General features: G+C 46.3%; 1 protein-coding gene across 6 annotated transcripts in view; it reads left to right on the top strand.

Annotated features, from left to right (window-relative positions):
- PDE8B (phosphodiesterase 8B) overlaps positions 1-23,090 on the top strand; it is a 264,149-nt gene that overhangs the window by 168,149 nt on the left and 72,910 nt on the right. For all 6 annotated transcript variants that reach the window (XM_061430026.1, XM_061430023.1, XM_061430025.1 and 3 more), the window contains exons 4-8: positions 760-819; positions 3,309-3,366; positions 8,313-8,401; positions 17,477-17,555; positions 21,697-21,837. In XM_061430026.1, the coding sequence (XP_061286010.1) occupies positions 760-819; positions 3,309-3,366; positions 8,313-8,401; positions 17,477-17,555; positions 21,697-21,837 (427 nt within the window). The remainder of the gene's footprint in view (positions 1-759; positions 820-3,308; positions 3,367-8,312; positions 8,402-17,476; positions 17,556-21,696; positions 21,838-23,090) is intronic.

Here is a 23,090-nt window from a genome sequence, read left to right on the forward strand (position 1 = left end):
GGACTGCAGCCTACCAGGCTCCTCTGCCCATGGGATTTTCCAGGCAAGAGTACGGGAGTGGGGTGCCATTGCCTTCTCCGTTAAATGACAGACAGGTGGTCATGGTACGACAGACATCATTATAGTAACAGTTACTGCATTGATCGTTTCTCAGCCCTAGTTGATGACTCAGCTGTTTAAAGTATTTGAACAAAAATAACAGTATAACCAAAAAACTGGAGTGGTCCTTTGTACAGTTTTTAAAAGACCTTCGCCTGCACCTGTGTATCCAGCTGCCTTCTTTTAAGATCAACTTTCTGAACATATCTATTATTTTAAAAGAAAAACAGGTCCAACTTAATTAGCTCCTCAAGTACAAAGTGATAACTAGAGAATTGTCGGACTGCCAGTTTTCTTGCAGAGTGGAATTTCAATCAGAAAACATGGAATTTAAGTGGAATTTGCCAGTTTTTGAAGTGGAACATTGGCAGATCTGACCTACTGGAGAATTGCCCGGGAATTTCTTTTAGATGTGTTGGGGGGGGTGTGTGTGTGTGTGTTTTGTTTGGTTTTTTGGGTTTGTTTTTTTTTTTTAGTAAAACAAAGATTGTCCTGATCCATAAGAGCATCTTCCTTTGTTGTCTTCCACATGTTTTCAGACTCCTTCTTTACAGGGACGTTTGATTTCCTTCCGTTTTCCCTTTGAAGAAGTCCCACAGTCAGTCAGTCATCAGAACGAGGCCACATCGCCTGGTCTGACATGGCGCTTTCTTGTTTCAGGTCAATCCGGGCTACGAACCCCTCGGAGCACGCAGTGATCCTCGCCGTGGTCTCACAAGCGTAAGCTCACCCCCAGCCCCGCGCTGGGAGCCCCGCTGTTCCTCCTGAAACCTTCTCTGACGTAACACATTCTCAGAGCTAGCAAAGCCACGGGGGAGGTCTTTGGCCTGACACCAGCAACCTTCGATCTCACTTGGGATTTTCCTTGTTTTGCAAGTTTCTAGAAATATGTAGGCCTTTCTCTTTATCCTCTCTAATTTCTGTTAGCACCTCAGGAAAAGAATGGTTACTCACTGTATGCCAGAAATGAGTGGAAAATCTCAGGAGGAGGAGGTCTGAACAGAACGTTGTTCCAGCTTACCTTTTTTCTTTGAAGAAAAGAGATAGGGAAATGCTTGTTTTTTCACTTAAGAAAAAATAAATTATACCATGAGAACTGGCACCAAAGCCACTGCCAGAAAAGGAATGTGCAATCTCTGTTAGGACCGTTATGTGGCTAGAAGCAGGACAAAAGGATAGATGCCAGTGCTGGAAGGGAAAAAGAGGGCTTGAGCTGTAGGTCGGAGACTGTGGGATGAGAAACCCCTGTGCTGCGTGTAGAACATGGCCCGCACTTAGAATGAGAGGCCAGGAAGGAGAAAAGCTGCGTGTACAGCCGGCATGATGAGACCCTTTGCCCATCCCAAAATGTGTCGTAGCCACTTAATGGCCATCACTAGCTTTGGAGAGCTTAAGACCTTAATTTGAGCCCAGGACTGACTGGACTTGGCCCCGTTCTGAGAGTTGACACAGATTCTGCCCCGGAGGAGCTAACAGACCAGCAGCTCAGAGTGTCGGTCTCCCTCAGATGGGCCCTACCCAGGGGGAGATTTAAAATATCCACTCCGAGGCCATATTGGGACAGTAAGAAATCCTGGCTTCCAAGTCTTGCCCTATCCAAAGACTCCTCCTGACCTGCGACTCCTTGAGTGTCTTGTTAGGAGCTGTGTCTCTTCACTTTGACACCTACCACAGGGTCTGAGGCAAGGAACGTAAAGAAACTGTCCCACTGGCCTCAGCATCTTGTGATGACAGGATCTCGAGGGAAAGAGCGAGGGGACTAGCCTTCTTCAGCCTCTTTGCTTATATTTTATCTTCTGGGGACTGAGAACTCTTAACAGGGTCTTAGAGCCTTGACATGGGTACCAGACCACACAGCATCTGCCCAAGCATGGCTGATTCCATGGGCCCAAAAACAAAATATTCGTTTTTTTCCTGCTCATATAGCAAAAATGTGTGCTTGTCCTTGACAAGTGGTGGTTTGTTGTGTCTCGTTATGAGTTTTCACTTTTTTCCCTATTTTTTGAAAATATTTCATTTACAGAGGAAGTTCATAATGCTTCCCAGGTGGCGGGTAGTGGTAAAGAACTCGCCTGCCAATGCAGGAGACATAAGAAATGCGGGTTCAATCCCTGGGTCAGGAAGATTCCCCTGGAGGAGGAAATGGCAACCGACTACAGTATTCTTGGCTGGGATAGCCCATGGACAGAGGAGCCTGGCAGGTTATAGTCCATGGGGTCACAGAGAGTCATACACGACTGAGGTGACTCGGCACGCACAGTAATAAAATTAATGCTGCTTGTACCATCCGGCTTATGAAGTAGGACATGATTCATACCTCTGGAGCCTATTTTGTGCCCCTACTTATTTATTGACCAGAGAGGGTAGAACCTTGAGTTCCTGAAGAGGGAGGGAGAAGAGCTTTTCCCTGTCATGTGGGATTCAGCCACAGGTGATGAGGCAGATATGCCCTGGGATTTCTGGGCAGGCAGAGCTGTCTGCTTCTCCGGCCAATCCCTAGTGTCCTATTTTTCATCCCTTTTTTTACGGCACGTGCTGCATGTCTCTTGCGGGCTGTCTTGGGGACACCATCTCTTATAAAGATGACAGCAGAGCTTCAGCACAACTTCACGATCAGCTGACCCCATCCCCACCTTGTACTTAAACTGCAGCTCTGAGACCTGGAGGCAGGCTCAGTGCAGGAAGCCACCCCGTGAAATGAGAGCCAGTGAGTTTTGTCTCCTTCCCTCTAACTTGGCTCTCCTGATGGTTCTCCTCTCCTGTTGGCTCTGGGGTGCTGCGGCCCCTGATGCCAGTTGTCCTCCTGAGAGTTGGACCCAGCTAGGTCTAGGGGTGGGCGTTGTGCTTCCAGAATGTCTGGGGGTGTCAAAGGGCACAGTGCTCTGCAGGGTGAGCGTTGCACATACATCGTCCCTCAATGCGCTGCTCCTGTACACTTGCTCCAACTCTGAGGGAGCCTCTCGTGCATACCTGTGCCACCATTCTCACCCACACTGCTGGAGTTCCCTCTACTGTCTCTGCTCTTTTTGCATCCAGAGGCGGATGTGTGAGTCTGGCTTCCTGTAAGACAGGTGCCCGCTGCAGGTGTGTGCTGGCCAGTAAGCTACTCTTGGAGCCAGCTCCCTGCTTCCTCCTCGCTGTCTCAACATTTCAGTGTGAAGAGCCCTGGTTGTATCTGTTGAGTGATCACGTTTTCTGCTCTGTGGCAGATCCGGCAACTATGAAGAGGCCTCTGTGCTCCCTCTTCTGCACGCGGGCTTCAACAGGGTACGTAAAGGACGACCTGGCACCTCCCACAGGTGCAGCTGTGTGTCTTGTCACAGACATTCAGCCCCAGGACTGGGAGGGAAAGCTGTTCTCGTGGCGGGGTGACAAGCGTCTGCTGGCCAGGCTTTTTCCCTTGTTCTCTCATAACTTCATTTATCATAGCAACAGATATGTAATAGCTAAAAATCCGTCTTACTATATCAGGTCAAAATTCCATAGTCCCAAAGTAATCCCTCTTAAACCAGTTAGCATATGTGTATGTGATTATCAGTAGTCCCTAGATCGGCGCACAGGGTTCCATGGTCTTCAGGGCCCAGCCAGAGCTAACACCCCAGACACAGGCCCCTGATTCCAACAGCATCTGAGAAACTCCTAGTTGAAACCATACTTGTCAGCAAAGAAGAATTCTGAGTGATGGCTCTATGAGTAACCCTGATATTCAATATTAAGATGAAGACTGCTTACTCAAGGAAACTTAACAAGCTCCAGAGGCTTACCAGTAGCTCAGGGGAGGGGCAGTCTGAAGGTTTGATTGGAGGTGAGGCCTTGTGCATACAAATGGAAAGCCCCATGATGGAATCAGTTTGAGAGAGAAGAAAAAGGGGTGGAGAAAGAGCATCAAAATATGGCTGCTTAAAGGGAATATATTTCACAAGATTAAGGTATTACAGACCCTTACAGAGAAATCGTGGAGGACCTCACTTTCTACACAACTTGATTTTTTTTTTAATAACAAGCATCTATTTCTTCTATTAGAAAATAAAAAAATTACCCTTTGGAAAAAAAACAGAGATCCACAGCTGACTTAGGCAGCTTGAGGGCTGCTGCTTTAAACCAAAAACAACAGCAAAGAAAAATTCTGTGACAACTACATGAATAACACTGAAGCTCAACTAGAAGATTAAGATTGATTAAGGAGACTTACCACCAAACTAGATAACTGGGTTTACCTGGTGTCTCGGAATCCCGTGATTGGGGTAATCTGAACGATGCATCCTTTTCCTGCAAAAATAGGAGACCGCCAGAGCCTTGTGAATTACGAGAAGTCCTTTGGGTGCTTTAAGCAATGGGTATTTCACTCTCCTAGGTTCAGAAAGAGAATCCCTCTTTTGTTGTCAGTCCCAGAGAAGCAGAAATTGCCCGTGGGATGCCATTCTTTTGGGCTTCAGTGTGCTTCCGTGGGGGAGTAACAGTGGTATGTAAAACATCGAAGGGGGTGCCACGGTTCACACGTGACAGGGTCGCGCGGTTCTGGGCAGCCCCCTCACTCACCCCTGACACCTGCCTCCTGTCCGTCATCACACCTTCAGAGGCTGGCACTCGCTTCTGGACGCTCTTCTCGTGTGCCGCTCCGTCTTAATGAGACGGTGCTTCTGAGCTTCCGAATGGAGAGTTAGTTGCACGAGGAAAATCATCTAAGAAGTCATGTTGTGGGAACGTCTTTACTGACTCATTTTCTGAGAAATGACTGGTGTTCGTAAATCTGCTGTGGAACGTTGACCACCTCTGCACCCCAGCCCATCTCTGCCCTTCACGTCTGAGGCAGGGCCTCTCAGAATATGAGCGTGGAGGTCCTCTCCATTCCCCGGGAGCAGGTTGGGGAAGGCACAACACACCGTGGGGACAGCGATGAGCCCCTATTGCCGTGTGTGCTGTTGAGTGTCCCTTTGGAATTCAGCTTTAGGTTCACTGATCCTGCTTCCAACCAACTGTGATGTTCCCCACCATCAGTGTGGAGACTGATGGTGTTTGGAGTGGTGCGTCTTGTCTGGAGGGCTGAGATTGCCTGTCTACTCAGAGAAAATCTCAGGAGAAACACCTGTCCACTTTGGGTGCAAATGCTACTGAGTAAATTTAGGAGGGATGATACAGTTGTTCCTTTTTATTCTTTTTGTAACCTGTCTGTGCTGCTCTGGAAGGTTTCACTTCTCCATCTAGATACAGTACTACTTTCTGCGGACAGCCTTGGGGAATGAAGCCCTTTGTGAAAGCATGAAAAACAGTAGCCGTCAGGGGCCACCCTGTATTCTTTAGTCCTGGGCCTGATCAAGGCCATTTGCCAGCCAGGTCAGGGTGCCCCCAAGTAGTTGGGGCTCTTTCCCAGAGAAGCACACCACACCTGCCAGGTTTTCCATCCCGAGTTACCACGGCACAGAATCGGCTGAGGCTGCTCCCCAGGTGGCTGGTCTCCTTTTTTGGGCAAAATCCTGTCTCTGGCAACTTTCTACCCAAGCACCCTTCCAAATATGCCAGCTATTCTTCTTGCCTTCTGTGAAGTTATTTCCCACCTCTGAGTTATTTTGCTTATGCTAAATCATCTGCTGAAACTCAGCTCTGTGTCACTAGCTAATTGGCCAGTGCTTCAGTCGATGGGTCTTGAATGGGGACCCGGGAACACGCCGTGCCATCAAGTACCCCGCAGCAGCTCTGCTCGAAGCCTCGGTAGCTCTGTGTGAGCGAGCGGCCGGCTGCATGGCGCTTGGGCTACTCCGAGCCTTTTAGAAAGAGCATCTCAGCAGAGGGCCATTGCAGCTGGGTTTTGCATCAACCTGTGTGTACCACTTTTTCTACTTGGAATGACGTTGACATGACATCATTGCAGTGGAATCGTTCCAAGGGATATCATTACGAGTTCATTCAGCAGGTGTTCAGGGAGCACGGGCTCTGTGTGAGGCACTGTGCTTGTGTGTCAAGGATGCAGTGATCAGACAGTTCCTCCCTGCAGAGGTGTCTTATGGAGGAAGAATTGGGGAACTAAGACTTACTATTTGTCAGACCCCATTCTAGGTGATTGACCTGATCCTCATCTACAGACGAGAGGTTTGGTATTTTCTCTATTTTTGTGGAAGAGGAAACAGACTCAAAATGACTAGCTTGCAGAGCTGATACTCAAAACAAGTCAAGATGCAAATCTACGGTGTTTAACTGCCAACTCCTTGCCTGGTCCGCCAAAGTCATATTTCCCAAACTGTTTCAAGGAATTTTAGTGGCCAAAGCTCTTACGAGGCGTCCATGACAAAAGGCTGCTGTGGTCAAGTGAGTGTGAAAAATCAGTGAAGACTCTGCTTCTCCTCCTCCTGTCCTGGGAACGTACAGTGCCTGTTGGTGTCACCTGAGCGTGTGGAGAAATACTGTGCTAAAGACACATGCCTACATTTCTGGGAGCAGGGCCCGGGAATCTGCATTTTAACCAAACATCCATGTTATTCTTAGCATGTTGAAGTTTGAGGAGCACTGTTCTTGGTTCACTCAGTTTATTTCAGATTTTTGCATTAACTATGAGAGTTGGACTGTGAAGAAGGCTGAGTGCCGAAGAATTGATGCTTTTGAACTGTGGTGTTGGAGAAGACTCTTGAGAGTCCCTTAGACTGCAAGGAGATCCAACCAGTCCATTCTGAAGGAGATCAGCCCTGGGATTTCTTTCGAAGGAATGATGCTAAAGCTGAAACTGCAGTACTTTGGCCACCTCATGCGAAGAGCTGACTCATTGGAAAAAACTCTGATGCTGGGAGGGATTGGGGGCAAGAGGAGAAGGGGACGACAGAGGATGAGATGGCTGGTGGCATCACTGACTCAATGGACGTGAGTCTGGGTGAACTCCGGGAGTTGGTGATGGACAGGGAGGCCTGGCGTGCTGCGATTCATGGGGTCGCAAAGAGTCGGACATGACTGAGCGACTGAACTGACTGACTGACTGAACTATAGTCTTAAAATTCCCCAAAGATTTTCCTACTGCCTTTAGTCTATAAAACACTCACTGAGTGTCACTTTCGTGCAAACAAAGCACTCCAGTGTTTAGAAACTGTCACCCACTGGAAGGCTGACCTTTACCACACTGAAAGTTCTTAGGAGACCTAAAGGAAAATAAGAATCATAAAAAATTACTACTTGGCTATGAAAGTGAAAATATAACATCATTTTATATTTTATATGTATAAGCATATACATATAATATGTATGCTTATACATATAAAATATATTCATATATACAGAGATATAATAAAAGTCTAAGGTAAATAAACCAAAATTAATGATATCTCTAGCCTTATGATATTATCAGTGATTTGGAGATTTTTCTACACTTTATACACTTTAATGTTATTAAAAAGAAATATAACTGTTTATCTCATCCTTTTCAAGAACTTATTTTATTATGATCATTTTTTGTGCTTTATGAAGCATCATCTCACACTTCTCAGAGCTCGGATACAGACTGACACGTAATCTCCAGCTGCCCAGAAGCTCAACCAAAACTTCACCATGTTTGACTTTGTTTTGCAAATAGAAAGTATTTCCCTCCCTGTGTCTTCATGGTTCCCCTTCTGTTCTTAGCCCTTCCCAGCTTCTTCCTGGGATAGTGGCACCAGAGGCACAGGGAGAGTCGGGGGGCCTTTGCCTGTGATCCCCAGGGAGGTGCCGTCCACGCTACATATGTGGAAGTGTGTGTGTGTGTGTGCATGTGCGCACATGCGTGTGAAGGAGACAGACACGGGAGAGGGAGCAGTGTGAGGCACTCCAATGAGGAAAGAAGCAAAGACCTTCCCTTCCGTCCAGGAGACATCACTCATGGTGCACACACGGTGAAGGAGTCCAGGCTCAGGTTTCAGAAGACTTCCCTCCGCGCAGCAGCAGCCCAGATGCTTCAGTAATTAGCAAGGCTGGGGAGGTGTTCCAACCCTTGCGTGTTTATTTTCCTATGAATGTTCATAATGAACTTTTCCCCATCTTTGTTATAGTTAACTGTACAATATTATCTGCTTTCTTGTTTCGTATACATTTTAACAGGCATTTCAAATACCCTGACAGCTGTTTTATTTCATCTCATCTTACTTACTAGTTGTCTTATATAACAAAGTTACCTGAGGTTGGAGAAACAAGCCTTTTTTAACCGTTTAAGAAGTAATTGTATTTGTCTTATGTATTATCTTTGCTTTTTTTCCCCCCAGAGATTTATGGAGAACAGCAGCATAATCGCTTGCTACAATGAACTGATTCAAATAGAACATGGGGAAGTTCTCTCACAGTTCAAATTAAGGTATGTAGTGAAATAGGATGAACACGAGGTTAACCGTTCTGTAGCCAAGCTTGTCTGTCCTCAGGCTGAGGGTCACAGCAGAACCCCAGCGATTCTGCAGCTATTGAGCAAGTGATGGTAGCTGCTAAAAGACAGAGTCTAAACTGGGAGCCCTTTGGTATAATGAAATAAATTGGAAGCATTTCTTCTTTTGACAGTATTTTCTACTATTTACAGCAGTTTTAAAATTATACCCTAGGAAAAGTACTGTTTAACTTCTGTACAATTATATGGAGATTAAGAATAGCCTTTGAGCATTAGTACTTAGTACCTGCAACATTTATAAATTCCTACTTGGATTGGTATAGATGGGGGCAGACCCAGGGGTATCTTTATTATGCTAACTATGGTAATTGTTACCTATTTGTGATAGCAGTTGCCTGAGACCTACTTGTGGCCTCAGGATGCATGAGGTATCTTCGAGAGCGTTTTGAAGTCTCTGTGTGCATGTCTGGTGCTCTTAGCTTCTCTGTGGTGCTCACTTCTGAGATAAATGGATTCTCTCGGTGTCTGGGTGGTAGGATACTCTGCTTCTGGGGCTTCTTGAAACAGCTGAGTTCTAGCCCATGCCTGCTTTTGCTCAGGCTCTGCTCTGGCACACTCTCAGGACCTTGATTTCTTCAACCTGTCCCTATGAGCAGAGAGAGCAGGGGAAAGAAGAGGCTCAGGGCAGCTTGTAGCCCCTGGGAGGCCAGTCTCAAGGGGCTGCAGGCTACAGGATGCTAGAAGGGCCCTGGCTCCTCTCTCCAGCAGACTGAGGGGTCAACCTGGCTTTCAGTGTGTGCGTGTGTGCTAAGTTGCTTCAGTCACGTCCAACTCTGTGCAACCATATGGACTGTAGCCTGCCAGGCTTTCAGACTCAGCGAAAAATAAATAAGACAGCATATCTTTGAAATGGCTCTATTTCTTAACTTCATTACTGAATTTGCTTTCAAAGAGAACAAAACCCTTTCTAAACTTAACTTTTCTGGGCCATCCTCTGTTCCTTGAAAGAAAAATGGATGGGCATGAACCCACAGAGACAGGCTCTTCTGTGATTCCCCCTGCTCAGGGAAGTCAACTGTTTGGTGGCTAGACAGCCCTAAGAAGTGTGGAGTAAACGCTCCCTTTTGCAGTCTTAAACAATTGAGAATCTCAAACCAGTTGGGAGTTCTTTGGTAAGGAAAATAAATCCCTTGGTTTCTTTGTATCCATATATTTATTAGCTTCAGGGAACTTCATAGAATTTCTTAGGGAAACCACATTGCCTTTACTACAGCAATTTATGAGTTTTAATTGTACTTTAATTGTTTTTATTCCTGGGGGTCTCTTCTGTTTTTATGGAGAGTGAAAAAGACTTTGTACTTTTATTTTAGATGTTTTCACAATAAATAGGATTAGGAAAAGAGAGATTTCATTTTGGTTTAATTCTTCAACAGTGTTTAATCTACCACAAAAGTGAACTGCAGACGCCTTACTGCTTTGATCGGTAATTCCCTCATTACTGAGTTTTCCTAGGCAGCATGAAGTTTGATGGCACAGGTCAGAGGGCAGAAGGTACCTCGTCAAGGGGGAGTGGAGCGAAGGCAGATCTGGCAATTTGAAATAAACATCCGCAGGCAGCACTGGAGATAAAAAGGAAAGGGCTTTAGGTTATCGTGCTGATGAAATCTGCTCAGAGCCAGGGGACTGAGAACTTCTCAAGGACTCACAGATTCAGAACTCGGCAAGGTTCTAAGCACCTAACAGTGTGCACGTCCCACAACTTCTCACCCGACAGTGGCTGGAGCTGGTTTGCAGAGTTGGGCTCATTGTAAAGTTGTAGTGAAATGCCTTGGGTTCTTAGTCCAAATCTGCATCATGCTGGTGAACGGACCTGGCCCAGCAGCTGCGGTCCCAAGAAGGTGGGTTTACTCAGAACCCTGACCCCCTCATCTTCTGCACCAGCTTCAGCTTGGCTGATAGGAAGCCTCCCTTCCCAGTCACAAGCATTTGGGAGCAGCCCCTGCAGCAGGGAAGGGAGGCAAGTTCTCTGCAAGAGAAGACAGAGGAGGAAGGACTAAGTGGTCAGGTCCTTCTGATGCTGTTTGGCTGGTTGTACCTCAACTATCTTCAGCGCCCTTCTTGTGTTTTGGAGAAGTAGCGGTGGGGTGTGTGGTTTGATTCTCCCTAGGCCTAGTGGATGGGAGAGACAGTGACCCTCCATGGTCTCTCCAGCTCCTTAGGGTGCTTCAGGACATCTAAACCATCTACCTGCACCCCAGGGGCTGACAGGCAACTCTGTGACTTGCTGTTGATAGGGGAAATGAGGCTCTGTGTTATACAATGCCAGAATAATTATAGACTAATTATATAATACTTTTCCCTGCAATTCCACCCCCAGCTGCAGCTAAATATGTGACATTACTAGCATTCAGCAAGGACACGCTGTGCTGCGTGGATAATACTGGATGTTGGAGGCAGACACTTCTGTCCGGTCTTCGTGGATGGTGACCACATTTACTTAACCAAGAAAAAAGATCATGTAATCAAACATAAGATACCTAATCTAGAAATTCCGTTATATGAGAATAACTTTTAAAGATGGAACAGAATCATACTTCTGTGTACATGTGGTGGATCGCTTTATTGAACGGAAGAATTCATGAGAGGGGGAATGGCTAGGGAGACAAGGGGGAACTGATGACCGTTTATCACTTATGTTCTTGTGCTTCTTTATCGTGAAAAGAACTATGTTAACCAAAATATCAGTAGGATTTGGGTATTTACTGGGAGTTTAAGCTGATGTGCATGCCAAATCGCTTCAGTCATGTCCACCCCTATGGGCTGTGAGTTTACACTAATGAAGGATGAGCTATTGTTTCATCATTAGGCAATCTGATACCCATTATCTGAGGCTTACACCTGGATCAGTTTATTTTACTCCAAGTCTTAAGACAGTAGCAGTCCTCCATTTTAGAAAGAATCAATTCCTGATGCGCAAACCTTGGTATTCTGTGGAACACTACACCTCTCGTTACCAACCGATGTTTATAGAGCACTTTATCCTCACGTGGGCTCTGCGTGACAGTCGTCGTGTTACAGGAGTGGAAACCGAGCTGTGATGGCTTAAAGTAAGCAGCCTGCGCTGCATCACTGCCCAGGAGCGCTTCTGGCTGGTGGCACGTCCACGACTCCCTCCCTGCCACTTGCACACTCCTGCTGGGATGTGAGTTTGTGTCCAGAACCGTCGCCCTTCACGCCACCACCTTGCACAATGCATCCTACCCTGGTTCTACAGCCTCGGTGTGTATGTCTCAGAGGGCTGTGCATGTTTTGTTGGAGTAGATTCTAGAGTCCCTTTGTTAGGAACACAAGAGATCATGTAACCCAGCCACCGCAGCACAACTGACAGAGGAAACACTGAGAGCCAGAGAGACTCTTGGCACGGTCACGAGGACCTGATACGTAGGTGCCAGTGCTGGAGCAGAATCTAGGCACCCTGTGTTAAGTCAGACACACTCTGCACACCGTCATAGCACTGTGTTCCCTGTAGATGTTCTGCCTGTTGTTGTTCAGTCGCTCAGTCATGTCAGAATCTTTGTGATCAGCACGCCAGGCTTCCGTGTCCTTCACCATCTCCCAGAGTTTGCTCAAACTCATGTCCATTGACTCGGTGATGCCACCCAACCATCTCGTCCTCTGTTGTCCCCTTCTCCTCCTGCCCTCACTCTTTCCCAGCATCAGGGTCTTTTCCCATGCGTTGGCTCTTTGCCTCAGGTGGCCAAAGTCTTGGAGCTTCAGCATCAGTCCTTCCAATGAATATTCAGGGTTGATTTCCTTTAGGACTGACTTGTTTGATCTCCTTGCAGTCCAAGGGACTCTCAAGAGTCTCCTCCAATATCACAGTTTGAAAGCATCAGTTCTTTAGCTCTCAGCCTTCTTTATGTTCCATCCATGGTCTCACATCCATACACGACTACTGGAAAAATCAAAGCTTTGATAAAAGGGTCTTTGCAGGCAAAGTAATGTCTCTGCTTTTTAATACACTGTCTAGATTTATCATAGCTTTGTGATATTTACCTGCTTCATGTGAATCTTCATGGACAACTAAGAAGATGAAGGGGAAATGGTTACATTACTAGTACTTCTTGGCTTTTCACAACAATATTCTGTTTCTCTGGAGCTTTTTCTAATTTTTCAACTTCTCAACCTGAAGACTACAAAAATACATTCACATTGCTGTGTTATATGGCTCATAAGAACAGAAAAATTAAGCTAAATTTCTTCTATGTGAAGAATATTAATAATTAATGCAGGAAATTTAATTCTCAAACTCTAGGAATATGATTCAAAGTAATTACTTCATTTTGCTACAGGTTTATTTAAACAGAACCATCAACCAAGTTGATTTAAAGCCTAGATTTACACATGGCAGTCCCATACCATTCGTCGCCAGAGACAGTAATCTGCTGGTCCTGCCAGTATACTTTCACTTTAACTATTGATAAAGATCTGCTTTGTTCCGTGGGGCGTGATGTTCACCAGAGAGTGTATGCTTTGTAGTGAACATCCGATAGATCCATTTTGGCAGCTGGAGCTAAGATCTTGTACGAAAGCAACCTCTTGAATTGACAGAAACCGTCATACTTGGAGGTAGCTGTTTACATACTTAATTGAGCCACACAGGTCCTTCAAGAAAATACTTGGGTGCGAGGGGAATGTTTCATCTGATCAGACGTGTTAGCACTTCATTATCCAGCTCCCAAAGCTAAGGAACTAGCCCACACAGACTTGCTTTTCCTTGTGGGACTTCTGGAGACAGTGCTCGCTTTGCTGTGGTGCTGGGCTGGGTGCTGGACCCAAAGGCCTGAGCACACTGCGATGAGACGAGCTCTTTCTTGCTTCTTCATAAGACGTGGTGCAGTAATGACTTTGGTAACAATTTTAAAGTCCTCCTTGATTCTTTTTCACATTTTAAATGATCATGTTTACAAATATAGCATTGCTAACAGGACAGTACACAGCTCATATTAGGTAGGCTGTAGCAACTTACTTTATTTTTTGTTCTAATTGAAGTATAGCTGCTGTACCATATGTTACAATATGTGCTGTGCTTAGTTGCTCAGTCATGTCCAACTCTTTGTGACCCCATGGACTGTAGCCCACTGGGCTCCTCTGTCCATGGGATTCTCCAGGCCATGTCCTCCTCCAGGGGATCCTCCCAACCCAGGGGTTGAACTCAGGTCTCCCACATTGCAGGCAGATTCTTTACCATCTGAGCCACCAGGGAAGCCCAAGAATACTTGGAGTGGGTAGCCTCTCCTTTCTCCAGGAGATCTTCCTGACCCAGGAATCGAACTGGGGTCTCCTGCATTGCAGGCTGGAGAAGGCAATGGCACCCCACTCCAGTACTCTCGCCTGGAAGATCCCATGGACAGAGGAGCCTGGTAGGCTTCAGTCCATGGGGTCTCGAAGAGTCAGACACAACTGAGCGACTTCACTTTTACTTTTCACTTTCATGCATTGGAGAAGGAAATGGCAACCCACTCCAGTGTTCTTTCGTGGAGAATCCCAGGGACAGAAGAGCCTGGTGGGCTGCCATCTATGGGGTTGCACAGAGTTGGACACGACTGAAGTGACTTAGCAGCATTTCAGGTGGATTCTTTACCAACCGAGCTACCAGGGAAGCCCCTATGTTACAATATAGTAATTCATAAGTTTGAAAGGTTGTGCTCCATTTATAGTTATAATAAAATATTATACTATATATCCCTATAGCTTATTTTATACCTAATAGTTTGTATCTCTTTCTCCCCTCTCCCCAGTGGTAACCACTAGTTTGTACTCTATATCTGTGAATTTGCTTTTTGTTATATTCACTGGTTTGTTGATTTTTTTAGATTCCATGTATAAGTGATATCATATAGTATTTGTCTTTTTCTGACTTATCTCACTTGGCATAACGCCCGCCAAGTCCATCCATGTTGCTGCAAATGGCAAACTTTTGTTCTTTTTGTGGCTGAGTAATATTCCATTGTATATCTACACCACATCTTTATCCATTCATCTGTCAATGGGTACTTACACTGCTTCCATGTCTTGGTTATTGTGAATAATGCTGTTACGAATATTGGGGCATATGTATGTTTTTGAATTAGTGTGTTTGTTTTTTATGGATGTATACCCAGGAGTGGAATTGCTGGAGTGTCAGACTTTATTTTTCTGGGCTCCAAAATCACTACAGATGGTGACTGCAGCCATGAAATTAAAAGATGCTTACTCCTTGGAAGGAAAATTATGACCAACCTAGACAGCATATTCAAAAGCAGAGACATTACTTTGCCAACAAAGGTCTGTCTAGTCAAGGCTATGGTTTTTCCTGTGGTCATGTATGGATGTGAGAGTTGGACTGCAAAGAAGGCTGAGCGCCAAAGAATTGATGGTGTTGGAGAAGACTCTTGAGAGTCCCTTGGACTGCAAGGAGATCCAACCAGTCCATTCTGAAGGAGATCAGCCCTGGGATTTCTTTCGAAGGAATGATGCTAAAGCTGAAACTCCAGTACTTTGGCCACCTCATGCGAAGAGTTGACTCATTGGAAAAGACTCTGATGCTGGGAGGGATTGGGGGCAGGAGGAGAAGGGGACGACAGAGGATGTGATGACTGGATGGCATCACTGATTCGATGGACATGAGTCTGGGTGAACTCCGGGAGTTGGTGATGGACAGGGAGGCCTGGCGTGCTGCAATTCATGGGGTCGCAAAGAGTCGGATACGACTGAGCAGCTGATTTGATCTGATCTGATCTGATGATAGTTCTGTGTCATATGGTAGTTCTGTTTGCAGTTTTTTGAGAAACATAGTTTGGAGCAATTTGAATAGGAAAATGCCTTACCCTATTGGGCATCTTGGTTGCATGGGGTTTATGTTCTCCTCTCCTCACCTCCATCACGATTACTTACTGTACATACCCTCCCACACTGGCGTCTTCATCTCTGCAGTGACAGGAACACCACCCGTCAATGGACTAAAATCCTTCATTTTCCATGCAGGTTGCCTTGCTACTATTGAAAGCAGTTCTGGGTTTGATGTTTCAGATACACTCATGAGAAAGTATAGGTTATGATTAACTTTTCTTCTCACCAACAGCCTTTGAAAGCTTTAACAAAGAATTATTCTGAGATCTTGCAAATAATATTAAGTACCATGTCTTGAAATCTTAAGTTGTCCCAAGTACTTTGAGACATAGCTCACATAAACTATCTATGTTGAGTCTTACAACGAAATTTAGAGAATCTGCCAGCAATGTAGGAGACCCAAATTCGATCCCTGTGTTGGGAAGATCCCCTGGAGGAGGGCATGGCAACCCACTCCAGTATTCTTGCCTGGAGAATTCCATGAACAGAGGAGCCCAGCGGGCTACAGTCCCTGGGGTCACAAAGAATCAGACATGACTGGTCAACTAACACTTCACTTCATTTTATAGATGAGGAAACTGGGACCCAGCAAAGAGAAAACATTGCCCAGGGTCCCATCACTGGCAAAATACTGAACCAAGTTTCACCCAATTTTTTTCTACTCTCTGCCTTGTAAACAGTTCAAAGTAAAATGGCAAAGTTAGATGCTTTATGAGAGAAAAAATGAATAATGTTTTAAGAGTTATGAGAAGAAACATCTGTCTAGTAAATTAACATTATTTGTGGGGGGACTGCAGCCATGAAATTAAAAGACGTTTACTCCTTGGAAGGAAAGTTATGACCAATCTAGACAGCATATTCAAAAGCAGAGACATTACTTTGCCAATAAAGGTCTGTCTAGTCAAGGCTATGGTTTTTCCTGTGGTCATGTATGGATGTGAGAGTTGGACTGTGAAGAAGGCTGAGCACCGAAGAATTGATGCTTTTGAACTGTGGTGTTGGAGAAGACTCTTGAGAGTCCCTTGCAGTGCAAGGAGATCCAACCAGTCCATTCTGAAGGAGATCAGCCCTAGAATTTCTTTGGAAGGAATGATGCTAAAGCTGAAACTCCAGTACTTTGGCCACCTCATGTGAAGAGTTGACTCATTGGAAAAGACTCTGATGCTGGGAGGGATTGAGGGCAGGAGGAGAAGGGGATGACAGAGAATGAGATGGCTGGATGGCATCACTGACTCGATGGACATGAGTCTGAGTGAACTCCAGGAGTTGGTGATGGACAGGGAGGCCTGGCGTGCTGCGATTCATGGGGTCGAAAAGAGTCGGACACGACTGAGCGACTGAACTGAACTGAATGTGTGAGAAAGCCTTCACTGGACTTGTTTAAATAGCCAGCATGAATAAGAAAGCTCTGGAAACTAGGCACATACTTCCTGAGTTAGATGGTAAGTAGCTTACTGTATCTGGAGTTGCTCTAGGTTGTAAGGTAGCTAGAATGTTACGTGAGAAATTGAAATGATTTTAAATATTCTAGATGTACAAGGAAGGTCATCAAGAATAGTGCCCACCTGGAGACCTGTAAAATGAACCAGGCAAGAGGAATTCTGCCCTCTTTGCCTTTCATCAGACGGTGGGTATAGTTGAAAGCAAAGTACCATAAAGTCTTCTTAACTAAGGTCATCAAAGTAAGGAAAGAAAAAACAAAATGTTTCTATGTCTGTTGCAAAAGGCCAGAATACCTCAGATCCAATATGGGCTTAATTAGGTTTTCCAAGCTGATGGGGACGGGAGTTCTCCATGACAGTGCTGTGACTGGAACAGCAGAATGTCATTGACGTAGAACACAGGCGCCTCTGAGACCGGCTTCTCCGTGTCTCTTTCCTTGTGTCGGTACGAAGGTTCCATCCAGCACACGCAGAGGTCATTCCATGACCCATGACACTCGGCTGGACAACGTTCTTCTCCTTGTGTGATATACGTAGAAGTATCTGCTATTGTTTATTTCATTTGAAAGGCTAGGTTTCCTTTTTTTTCCCTCCAAAACAGAATATCAAAAGGTACTTGTTTTTAATGAATCTGAGGAACTGTCTACTTTGGTAAGTTAACAGATGAAACGCTCATGGTTTTCTCGCAGAACTAACATGAATCTTTTGCAACTTTCAGGGCCTGTAATTCAGTGTTTACAGCATTAGACCACTGTCACGAAGCCATAGAAATCACAAGCGATGACCACGTGATCCAGGTATGGGGGGCACGTTTTATCTTTAGACATCAAAAGAGAGCCTTTCAAGTCTGAGCCACCCTTTTCTGAGCACTTTGCTCTAATTCTCACATTTCAGCACACTTTCTTTGGAGAAAGGAACATCAAAGTATGCAAAGAAAACTAATACTCTTCGGCTGAGAATTAGATACTCAGTAGGAATAAAAATTAGTTCAGATCAGAACCTGCGATTTCTCTGACAGAGACGGGGTAAATTCTTTAGACTTTGCGGAAAGACATTGTTTATACCAAAGTATGTCAGAACTGTAAATATTTATAAATACCTTGGGAACAGAATATTATCAGTGGTCCTCACTGATTTGCCTACAGTTGGTATTCCAGTTATAAAGTAGTCTTATATAATATAGGGGCTTCCCAGGTGGCACTAGTGGTAAAGAATCTGCCTGCAATGCAGGCTACTGGGGTTGGATCCCTGGGCTGGGAAGATCCCCTGGCGGAGGGCATGGCCACCCACTCCAGTATTCTCACCCGGAGCATTCCATGGACAGAGGAGCCTGGTGGGCTACAGTCCATGTGGTCCCAAAGAGTCAGACATGACTGAAGTGACTTGGCATGTACGCTTAGATAATATTAAAGTCGTCTTCCTAAGGAAATGTGTTTGGCAGACAAACGTTTGTGGAAATAAAGTTGTCTTATTATTTTTGGAAGGTAGGAAATCCCATGGACAGAGGAGTCTGGCAAGCTATAATAAATCCATGCGATCACAAAGAGTCAGACACAATAGAGCAACTAACACTATAAGACATTTACACTTAGAAAATATTCTGAAATGTAGACTCTGCACTGACGGGCACTGGCCTGCCCGCCCTTGGTCTGCACCATGGCGCTGAGTGTGAGAGGCTCGCTGCCCTTGGTAGAGATAAAGACTGTGTCCAGCACAGCGCCCACGACAGTGTCTCACACGCTTTCCTGGGAAACAGCCCGCTGCCCACACAGACATCCCGCTCCCACCTGGGGTTGGTGACAGCAGTTACCCACTGTGTGTGGGCCTGGTCACCCACACGCTCGTGGAGTTCCCTCGTTTCCCTTCAGGAACCCCATGAAAGAGACATACAGTATACAGATGGGGAAACCGAGGCCCAGGAGGGCCGAGGAATTCCTCCAAGGAAAACCCCGGTAATAAATACTGGAACCAAAACATCCAGCCATGTCTTGCTGACTCCGGAGCCTTCCCACCTGGTTCCCTGTTTGGCTGTGTTTTTGGACTTTGATTTCCATGACATGGTTCTAAAGGCTTCCTCATGATGCCGCCTGTCACCGGCCCACTTGCCCACGGATCCGCCCTGAACTACAGAGAAATCAGACATGTTTCTGTTATAGACCGGGCGCAGGTCCACTTCCACCTGGACTCGAACGTCAGTTCTGTTCATGAAACATTTGTTTGGCACCTCCCTCTTTTTTTCTTTCTTTACGAGAGAAAAGCAGAAGTTTCTTCATATATACTTGCATACCAAGGAGATATCTAGGGAAAAGGCGTGAACTCACACCTCCAGCTTTTACAGGGAAGCCGGGGGTGGTTTTAGTGATGAGGGGAAGGGGCTGTCTGCTCTCTACCAGCTGTAATCTTGCAGGCAGTCCTTTCACAGATAGATGAGTCCTTCCTTCTCCAGTTAGCTCCTGATGGTCAGGAAACCTGCATCTCTGGGAGAGGCGGTAGGCCAGTGGTGTCACAAGCTATGAATCACCACCAGCCTATACCTCAAATAGGAAGGAGCAGAGGCTGGGGACGGTGGGTGCCTGGTTAGGGGAATCCTCGTATTAAAAGGGAAACTGTACTGATTGCAGGGTTTCCCTTGGGGCACCCTCTCAGGCCCCTTTACAAGCCTGCCAGCATCCTAAACATAAAACTCAAGCACAAGGAGGAAGTCGAAAAGAGGATGTTACATACAAGGGGCAAATTTAAAAGGCCTTTGTGCCATAGATTTTAAAAGGTGTCATCCTGAGTGAGTTGCATCATATATGTATTCAGTACCAGAGTCCTTCTCGGGGCAGCTCTGCTTCTCAGGGCATGTGTCTCTAGTGCAGGTGGCAGAAGCACTTGACATTCATAAATATTCTCTCTCTCCCTTTCCATCCACTGAAACTGTTTGCTTCAAAACACTTAAGTGGTGTTTACCATGTGCCAGACACGGTACTTAGCATTTTGCACATGCTCGTTTATTTCTTAAAAGAATTCTATGAACCAGGTACTACTGTCCGAGCCGTTTTACAAATGAGGAAACTGAGGTCCAGAGAAGATCAGTAAACTGCCCGTGGTGCTAGTGATGGACAGAGCCAGGGTGTGAACTTGAGTGCCTTGGCTTCGCAGTCCATGTCCTGGAGTACCTGTTGCGTTGTGAGGTCGCCTGGCATGAATGAAGGCCTATGACTTCTACCTGTATTTACAGCCAAGTAGCAAAAGCAGAGTAAACACATAAGATATGAGCATTTGGCCAACAAATAAGGAGAACAATACATGCTCAAGTATTATTCATTCCTCAGCTATTTACTGAACAGTCCTGAATATCCAAAGACAAATCTGAAGTAACCTTTGCCCTTGAGGATTTTCATGTCTAGTCGGGGAGAGAGAAAGAAAAGAATTTAGGTCCAGTGTAATAGGGCATCAGAAGCCTGCATAGGATGGGGTGGGAGTCGTCGGAGAGGCACAGGCTCCAACTGGGTAGGGACTTAAGGACAGCTTGCTGGAGCGGGGTGGAAATCACAGCTGACATGACCAGGAGGTGGGGAAGGGCCTCTAGGCAGAGAGCACAGTCCCACAGGTTGGGAGACAAGCCCAGGCCACCTAGCTGCAGGCAGGGCGGGCCCGGGGACTGTGAGCCCGACCTGATGAGCAGGGGTCCTGCTGCCTGCCCAGGGAGGGCGGCGACCACCACGGGAAAGTGCTAGAAGGTCAGTGAAGACAGTGTCACCACCCCTTCCTCTTCAGTGACCCCTGGAAGGCCCAAGAGCCACCTCCCAGCCCCTCCTCCTCCCAGGGTGGACGGTGCTAGTAGAAGCCGGCTTCCCCAGGGCGCAGCTCCCCACGTGTCCCTGCATCACTGTGTTCCCCACTGCTGTCATCCCCGTGGAGGGCAAAAGTGATTCCATGGGCAAGACCGTTTCTAAAGCAGCACGTGGATGTCAGTTATGCCCAAAGAAATCCGTGACCTAGATGCAGTGCACTCACATTCTCCCCACGATCCTGTTGCTTGTCCCCTCCACTCACCTGCTCATCTGCTGATTCTGTTCTTTGAGAAGAAATGGGAGGCTGTGGACAGGAGCTGGGAGGCAGCCAAGGTGATAGCTCTAAATTCCAGGGCCCTGGACAGAATTTTGGAAGGAAGCTTCTGAGTCTGCCCATCCCAACATGTGCTCAGTGGGGACGATGCCTCAGGCCTGCGCTGTGCCCAGCTGCGAAAGGACTCCCTCCTGCCCAAGGTTTTTAACTGAATTTATGCTTCAGTTAGACCAGAAGTGGCCTCAAGGCATAGCACTGGTTAATAGACAGTGGCAATTATCTATTAATATTATCTAGACACAAGAGATCAAATTGCTTCCTTGTAGAAATGTGACTAATAGAAGCCATGACCTGTTGAGTGGAGTTCTAGTTAATTTTTTTTAAGACTTTTTTTCTGATGTGGACCATTTTCAAGTCTTTATTAGATTTGTCACGATATTGCTTCTGTTTTATGTTTTGGTTTTTGGCTGCAAGGCATGTGGGATCAAACCCGCATCCCCTGCATTGGAAGGTAAAGTCTTAACCACTGGGTCAACAGGGACATCGCTCTAGTTAATTTTTCTGTGTTCTTTTTTTTCTGAGTTTTTTCTTATTTCATGGGCAGTGGGTGGTGAATAAGGCCCATTGCAAGCTGGCACTGGTAAATAAAGGTTTCTTGCTATTTTTACTGCTGAAGAATGTCTTCCAGTTTCCAGAGGGCCTAGGGTGCTGGGATGGCAGTTGAATGAGCGCATTGCTGGTCAGGAGGGAGCCCACCCCCTGGGGCTGGGGGACTCGTCGGACTGTATCAGAGAACGCTGGCCCGGGGCACGTTTTCTGTGCCCTACAAGTGTTCTGCGGGCACACAGCAACCTGTCCTGACCCATATCCACTTCCCATTCGCAGTATGTCAATCCAGCCTTCGAGAGGATGATGGGCTACCACAAAGGCGAACTGCTGGGGAAAGAACTCGCCGAGCTGCCCAAAAGCGACAAGAACCGGGCAGATCTTCTCGACACCATCAACACCTGCATCAAGAAGGGCAAGGTGGGCGAAACCGGACCCATCCACAGCCCCCGCCCAACTAAGGTGTCATCTCTTTCACATGGGCTTCTTTAATGTTACAATTAGGTGAAAAATCTCTTACGTTTGTAAGATGAGTTCAAATCTGAATTAATTTTGGATAGCAGGCAAACCTGGTGCTTATCACAATGATATAGAATCTGAAGATTTTGTACAAGGAAATTTCTTCCTTCGTGTGATTATGTCTCACCTGTGATGGCTGGAAATTCATGCCTATCTCCAAGCAGATTTCCTCCCAGGATTTAGTTTATTCAGAGTTTGAAGGACTAGGATTTAGTATCAGTATTCACATGTTTCATAGGCCCACTTTTCAAACAGTTTTTTTTTTTTTCTATTCTCTTTACTCATCACAGTTGAGAAGAGACATACAACTCCCTTGTCCCTGCCTCGGCAGTCTGTCCGGCAGCCTCCTCTGCATCCCAGCAGATGAAGGCAGTGGTGTGGATGCGGTGGGCATCTCCCACAAGCCCTTCCTTCCAGACCACTGCCCTTGGAGCTGGAACTTCCTGGGCATTTTCTTGGAAGCATTCAGATGCTTTCTCTGATGTGAAAGAGTTCGATAGCTTTGCATTTATTCACTGGGGGACCATTTTATGGGAATACAGTAAGTTTGGATTATATATGATGGCCAGAATTAATAGAAGAATATTAGGGGACTGAGACCAAAAAGGAAGCAGGAAAACTTTACTGGAAGACTGCTGCCACACCCCTGGTGGCCCCAGCCTGAGTACCAGTTGGCCTTCCCGTGTGAGTGTTTGGGTGAGAAGAGGCAGCAGAGCATCTCGCATCCTGATTCAGCCACTTCCTCCCAGAAGCAGTGGAGGTGCCACAGGCTCCCCCTGGAGGCCGCCAGGCTCTTCGTCCTGCCCAGTTCCACAGGGTCTGGATGCGGGAGGAACTTCACACTCCCCTTTGCCTCATCCATGGAACCTACCAGGAGCCAGGCTAAGCCCAGAGAAGGCTTGACTGGAGGCCCCAGAGGATAGTAGAAGGGGAGTGGAGATAGATTTATAACCACGTTTTCTACTTCCTCGTGTGGGCAGATTAGTTTGCATCTCTGAGCCTCAGTGGACAGATCTGCAAATGAAGGGTGATGAATACCAGGCTCGCAGGTTGTCATAAAGACCTCAAGAGAGACCTTAAAGAATTCCTTGACCTGGTGCCGCTACACCCACGGGGCTGAGAGCCCAGAGCCTGGAAGGGGCAGCCTGGTGGTG

Source organism: Bos javanicus, chromosome 10 (assembly GCF_032452875.1).
Source record: "Bos javanicus breed banteng chromosome 10, ARS-OSU_banteng_1.0, whole genome shotgun sequence".
Classification (NCBI taxonomy): domain Eukaryota; kingdom Metazoa; phylum Chordata; class Mammalia; order Artiodactyla; family Bovidae; genus Bos; species Bos javanicus.